A 6822-nucleotide genomic window follows, 5' to 3' on the forward strand; every position below is an offset into this window, starting at 1 on the left:
ATTTTCCACACTGTCATCCTGTAGTGGGGTGCCCAGCTAGGCTGTGGGGAGACCTGGAGAGTTTTATGCAAAGGAGGACCCGGGCAAATGTGCCCATTCAGCCTCAAGAGTGGAGAATGGAAGCACGGGGGCAGAGCCCTGAGTCTGTTCTGTCCCTAAACATAAGAGAAACGTGGCCAACAGACCGAGGTGGGGACGGGGACAGGGACCGGCAATGCAGGAAATTCGAGCGTCGCATCCTCGGCCTCTCATTTGCACACTGCTCCCTCGCTATGCTCCCCTCTCCTGCCGATCCAGGGGATCCCTGGATCACCCAGGGGCTCTGGGAAATGCAAAGCTACACACAGTGGAGCGGGGGCTGGGGGTGTGTAGACGGCTGGGATTCCGAATTTCCTGGCACTTTTAGGAAAGGGAGAGGCAGGCAATGTCAGGGAAATTGGGAAGGGCAGGCAGGACGCCAGGGACGCCACGTACCGCCAGATTCACAATCAGCTGGGTCAAAAGGTCGGGCCCGGCGGTGGGCCCGGCGGTGCGCCCGGCTCTTGGCTCACGGGGTGGTGCACCCGGCCCAGGATCGCTGGCGGTGCAGACTCAGCGGGGGCGGGTGCAAGGACCGGGCGGGGCCTCTGCGCCCGGCCCGCTTCCCGTGCTATAAAGGGAGCCGCCGGCGCCTGGGTTCCACAACCCTTTCGTCTGTCCTGCCGAGTGCTTGTCTCTTCATTGGGAGCTCCTGCTTCTCCTTGCCTTGAAATGGATCCGAACTGCTCCTGCTCGCCTGGTAAGGGACACCTGGCTCCACGCCTCGGGATGTGCGTTTCCCAGCCACAGTACAGACTACTATTCCTGGGTTTGAAGAAGTCGCGTTTTAAGTTCTGAGCTGCAGGGGCTCCTTTATTTCGTTAGGTGCCTTCTTCCCTATCACGTCCCTGAGACCACCTCCCTCCTCCCTGTGCCTCTAAGTCAGAGTTGAAGGTACTGAGGCCCAAGGCTGTCCTGCTCCATGTCACCCAGTTGGTCAGGGCGCTGCTGGCTGAGCCCCAATGCTCCGACCAGGCTCTGAGCAGCCAGAGTGGATGGGAACCCGGGGGGCTGTTGCCTCTTCGGAGTTCAGAACAGAAGGTTCTGGCCTCCCCTCTTCTTAGGCTTCCTGGGTTGTGTCTGGAGCCTGGGACCTTGCTTGTGGGGTAAAAGCAAGAGGACACTTGCCCTTCCCAGAATGAAGGGAGAGGAGATGGGGTTCTTTTCCTCTCCCCCGAGTGGGAAAGGAGCTCTGAGGGCTGGTCCTTCAGCAGAGAGGAGGGGGGACTGAAGCGTTACTGACCAGCTGCTGTACCTTCCGCATCTCACTCACCGCTCACTGCCTTTTTCTCTTCCTTGCAGATGGTTCCTGTGCCTGTGCCAGCTCCTGCAAATGCAAAGAGTGCAAATGCACCTCCTGCAAGAAGAGTGAGTGCGGGGCCTTCCCTGGGAATCTGGGGTATAGGCTAGGTTAGAGCAGGGAACCCAGAGTTCTGCAGGCAGGGGGCAGGCCTATGACCAGCTTCCCCAAACCCCTCCCTCAACACCTGATTCAGAATCAGACCTCAAAGTGCCTTAAAAATGGGTGAATCCCAGCCTCTTATTACCAAACTAGAAACCAAGGCCCAGAGAGGTTACCAGGTAGTGTTGGGAACAAAGCTGGAATGTGAATCTAGGTCTCCTGCCTCCTGATGCAGCCTTCTTAACCTTTCTGGGTCCTGAAGCACTTAAGGCCCTGGATCTTGGAGACCCCGGGTGATTTGGAACCTGATGATCCAGCCCTTTCCTGCAGAGGCAGCCCAGAGCTTCCCTGGCCTTCCCCAGAACTGCTGTGTCAGGGGTTTGCCCCCTGTCTGATTATGAAGATTTTCTTCATTTAAGTATAGGTTTTGGGGAACTGGCCTCCTTTTGTTCCCATACCTGTCCAGTCTTCTGTCCTGTCTCGGACTCAGGTGGGGCTGGGCAGCTTTTTCATATAAAACCCTCATCCCAAAGATCCACCAGTTCTCTCCTGACAAAGCCATGCCATCCTGAAATGATGGTCCTCTGGGGCTGGAGGCAGGGCTCAAGCCAGGCCTCTGTTGGGGCAGGGAGGTGCCTGATTGAGTCTGCTCTGACCTCTCACTCTCCCCTTCTTCCCCAGGCTGCTGCTCCTGCTGCCCTGTGGGCTGTGCCAAGTGTGCCCAGGGCTGCATCTGCAAAGGGACATCGGACAAGTGCAGCTGCTGTGCCTGATGCTAGAACAGCCCTGCTCTCAGATGTAAATAGAGCAACCTGTATAAACCTGGATTTTTTTTTTTTTTTGTACATCCCTGACCCGTTTGCTACATCTTTTTTTTCTATGAAATATGTGAATGGCAATAAATTCATCTAGACTATTCTGGCTCCGGGCGCCTCATTTGTCGTTGGGTATATGGCACTTGGTTCCAGTTGGGTTGTAGGAAACCCAGATTGTGGGACATTTCAGACAGGGGACCATGGCAGTGGGGGGTCTGTGTGCAAGGTTCCTGCAATCCTGCCTGGCCTTGGCTCTCCTTTGTGAACTATGGTAAACTAGGGGGTTTATTCTACCACCCTCTAGCAACAGTTAACAGGTAGTAGCTGCCGTTTTTGTGTAGCTGTGACACAGCCTATACTCACTGACCAACTATGGTGCACCTACTGCATACACAGTGAGGCATGGGGTTCTCAGTGGTGAGGGGAACAGGGAGCTTATGGACTGCTGGGGAGAGAGAGAATGATAGAATAAGGAATCTTGTAAGGGAGAAGGTGCTGTGACTGAATGCACTTGGGGTGAGCCTGAATGAAGAACTCTTTCCACTGGGATCTGAGAGCTGCATTCCTGCAGAGGGCACAGCTCCAGCAAAGGTCCGGAAGTGGGGAAGAGCCTGGCACTCGGGGAACAGAAGGCCAGTGTGTGTGTGATTGTGTGAGGGGAGAAGCCCATGCTCCCTTTGGAGAGGGGAGGGCAGAGGCCACATGCCTCATTAATCTGAAAGACGGCCTCACTCAGCACAGCTGAACCACTTGGAGAGGCTGGAAAAGTGCTCAAGCCGGTATTCCACTTCCCCCACCTCTGCAGCCCCCTTTCCGATTTGTTTAGGGCTAAGCAGGCCCAGGGAACTTACCTTTTGCTTTTTAATAAGTACCTAGGGTTGCAACCCACTGAAGCAGTCACACGGAATTATTTGGTGAAATAAAATGACCTCTGCCAGTTCCTCTCTGGTCTCAGGACCAGGAGGTATTTTCCATCCCAGCTGGTATTTGGAGCAACTCTCCAACATGTGGCTGCGTGTCCTGGTGGCTGAGGGAACCTGGAGGTGCCCAGCTTCTGGCTGGCTGTGGAGGGAGAGGCTGGCAAGCCTCACCAAGCAGTGTGGCAAGTGTCTTCATGGAGACCAAACCAAGCTCAGAGGGCAGATCTGAGCCTCCTTGAGGGCTCATGCTAGGGAAACACCACCTCATTGAGGTTGGGCTGGTGTCTGAGGTGCCATCCTCTGGGGAGAGAATCTGGCAGGGACCTCATAAGGCATGGGCAGGAGTGTGATGTGGGCACCGCCCTGTTTGAGATTTGGTCCAGAAGCCCTCGTGCCAAAGTCACAAATGCACCCAGCCATTGCTCTTTCATAACTCTGTTTTGGGAAATTGCAGCTGCCAAACCTCTCAAGGGATAGGTACAAAATGTTTTTGCCAGGTCTGACAAACATGATCATTCAACTTATGACTTCTTCTTTTCCAAGTCATGTGTGAAGTGGCATCCTGTTCCATCCATCACCCCCAGTCCTAATCCTGGGTGGGGCAGGATTATTGTGGATGTCTGTTGGAGAGATTAATTTATAGTCATTCACATTTTTTTGATGTGGTTCTTATTGGAATGCCTTGTTTAATTTCCAGAAGCTTCAGTGTCAAGCACACCATCATGAAATAGCCTGGTAAAGCAGTTAAGTGCGTCAGCTCTGGAGCCAGGCTGCCTGGCTAGACCCACAGCTCCATTAGTTAGGAGAATTATGTCGTCTCTCTGTGCCTCACATTTCTTAACTGCAATGTGGGGACAATAATAGGACCTAACCCATAGGGTTGTGGTGAGGTTGAATGTGGCTAGCACTGTCCCTGGAGCATATCAAGTCCTCAGTAAGTGTGGGCCAGGTTTGGTGTCTGACAATCAGTAGGTGATCCATAAATGTTATCTATGTAATTTGATGAGCACTTATGGGACCCCCTTCAGTATGTAAACCATTGTACTGCCCACAGAGAGGTAAGATACTATATAAATAAGAGCCAATTTCCTTGCTGGAGATCTTATTTAAGTCTCTGTTGAATTCAGGGAGCAATTATTGACCACTGCAAGATGCAGCTGCTGGGCTGGGACAGAAAGCCACATGGGGGCTAAAGATTTCTATCTCCAGGAGAAGGACCCATTTCACGCTGACTCTAGGATAGGCTGGGTGTGAGACAGGCTAAGACAGAGGTATGGATGCTTTGGGAGAAGAATGTGATTTAGCTGGGCCAGGGGAGTAGGAGAAAAACATTCACTTGCCTGGGCGCAGTGGCTCATGCCTGTAATCATAACATTTTGTGAGGCAGAGGAGGGCAGATCGCTTGGAGTTTGAGATCAGCCTGGGCAACATGGCGAAACAACGTCTCTACAAAAATAAAAAAAGAATAAATTAGCCGGGCACGGTGGCATGCACCTCTAGCCCCAGCTATTCAGGAGGCTGAGGTGGGTGGATCACTTGAGTCCAGAAGGTCGAGGGTACAGGGAGCTGTGATTGTGCCACTGCACTCCATCCAGGGTGGCAGAGTAAGACCCTGTCTCAAAAGAAAAAAAGCCAGATTATTTGGTAGACATGGGGGTCTCACCACGTTTCCCAGGCTGGTCTCAAACTCCCGGACTCAAGCAATCCACCCGCCTGGGCTTCCCAAAGTGCTGGAATTACAGGCGTGAGTCACCGCGCCTGGCTTAATTTTTTAAAAAACTTATCACCAAATGGTCAAGACAGGGACATTGCTGAAAATGTCAGACTCAAATTTTGATAGCAGCAATAATAATTTCTTTGAGGGGGAAATAGATGATGAAGAAAGTATGATTTTTGACACTGGTGCCAGTTAAAGATGATCCAAATATAGAACAAGTGTTCCTTCAACTTCTGATGTCAAACCGGAGAAGTCTAAGAAACATAATAAAGTTCATCTACCTCAAACAAATAAACAATTCACAGCTCCACAAAAGCTAGATGCAAAATACCAGTCTTTCCCTTGCCGACCATTTTGCCTCCCCTTAATAAGTTGTGTCAGGAGACACAACTTGGTGGAACTGGTGTCAACAATGAGGTTTGACTCCTAACAGCAAGAAAACAGAAGTTTATCTGAGGGCCAGGCATGGTGGCTAACGCCTGTAATCCCAGCACTTTGGGAGGCTGAGGCTGAGGTCAGGAGCTCGAGACCAGCCTGGTCAACATGGTGAAACCCCATCTCTACTAAAAATACAAAAAAACAAGAAACCAAAAACTAGCCAGGCATGGTGGCGTGCACCTGGAGTCCCAGCTACTCGGAAGGCCGGCGCAGGAGGATCACTTGAACCCGGCAGAGGCTGCAGTGAGCTGAGATTGTGCCACTGTACTCCAGCCTGGGCAACAGAGCAAGACTCCATCTAAAAAAAAAAAAGTTTAAGTTTATCTGAGACTCCATAGACATGCTTACCCTGAACAACAGCAAGATATTCCTGAAATGTCACAGGAGACCAGATTACAGCCATGGTCGAGGAAATGCAAGGCAGTGACCGAGGGAGCAAGGCTTCAGAAAAGTCTTGAGATGAATACGAAAGCAGAAGAGACTAATACATTTGAACATTTGAAGTGATAACTTTAGCTCAGGAAGCCATGTTGGCATCATGGGCAAGAATTGCTGTGAGAGCTGTTCAGCCTAAGGCTGTGAATTCGTGTTCTATTTCAGCTTCTGTTGAGGCCTTTTTGATGTAAGCCTCTGGTGTTGAGTGTCGTGTGGTCCATGGCAGACTTATCTCAGCAGACACAAAGGTTTGGGTACACCTGCAGTTTCATGCAAGTCAGGCCTGGGTGCCTACCACCGATAGGAGGATGATTTCTCTCTTCTTGTTACCTGCCTGAATTTTCCCATCCCTATGCATAGAAGATAATATGTTATGTGCTGACTGTGCTAAGAGGAGTAAGATAATGAAAAGATGAATGACAATGGAGAAGCAGCAGCAACCTGTTTGAATACAATGTACTAGAGAAGGAGAGATATACTTTCACACCATGCAACATACTATGAAGGAATGGAAGCAAAGACAATTTGAATGAATCCTTGTGATCTACAAAGCAAAATCATAGTGAGTAGGCCTCCACAGTGAAGATGGTTGACTAGCGACACAGCCTCATCTAAAGAGCTCCACAGAAAGTGAGTCTGAAAACCCATTAAAGACTCACAGATAGTGAGTCTGAAAACCCATTAAAATAAAGTCACAGCAATTGGCCTTAATAAAAACAAAAACAGGCCGGGCGTGGTGGCTCAAGCCTGTAATCCCAGCACTTTGGGAGGCCAAGGTGGGTGGATCACCTGGGGTTAGGAGTTTGAGACCAGCCTGGCCAACATGGCGAAACCCAGTCTCTGCTAAAAATACAAAAATTAGCAGGGCATGGGGGCGCAAGTCTGTAATCCCAGCTACTCAGGAGGCTGAGGCAGAAGAATTGCTTGAACCCAGGAGGCAGAGGTTGCAGTGAGCCGGGATCGCACCACTGTACTCTAGACTGGGTGGCAAAAGTAAGACTCTGTCTCAAACAAACA

The 6822-nt window shown here is 50.9% G+C and overlaps 1 protein-coding gene and 1 pseudogene across 1 annotated transcript; both read left to right on the top strand.

Annotated features, from left to right (window-relative positions):
• The first annotated feature begins 629 nt into the window (after positions 1–629).
• On the top strand, positions 630–2397 carry LOC104664038 (metallothionein-1X). Its single transcript, XM_010365452.2, has 3 exons — positions 630–778; positions 1381–1446; positions 2162–2397. Exons 1-3 carry the CDS (start codon positions 751–753, stop codon positions 2251–2253), a joined length of 186 nt encoding a protein of 61 aa, XP_010363754.1. The 5' UTR covers positions 630–750; the 3' UTR covers positions 2254–2397.
• Positions 2398–5032: 2635 nt separating this feature from the next.
• LOC104664077 lies at positions 5033–6254 on the top strand (annotated as a pseudogene).
• The last annotated feature ends 568 nt before the right edge of the window (positions 6255–6822 follow it).

The sequence above is a fragment of the Rhinopithecus roxellana genome, chromosome 20 (assembly GCF_007565055.1).
Source record: "Rhinopithecus roxellana isolate Shanxi Qingling chromosome 20, ASM756505v1, whole genome shotgun sequence".
Classification (NCBI taxonomy): Eukaryota; Metazoa; Chordata; class Mammalia; order Primates; family Cercopithecidae; genus Rhinopithecus; species Rhinopithecus roxellana.

What these genes read in the sequence shown, in the direction of transcription:
- LOC104664038 (XM_010365452.2), top strand. Translation starts at nt 751, where the DNA reads ATGGATCCGAACTGCTCCTGCTCGCCTG. An exon ending in GAACTGCTCCTGCTCGCCTG is followed by an intron (nt 779 to 1,380) that starts GTAAGGGACACC and finishes TCTTCCTTGCAG; the next exon opens with ATGGTTCCTGTGCCTGTGCC. An exon ending in ATGCACCTCCTGCAAGAAGA is followed by an intron (nt 1,447 to 2,161) that starts GTGAGTGCGGGG and finishes CTTCTTCCCCAG; the next exon opens with GCTGCTGCTCCTGCTGCCCT.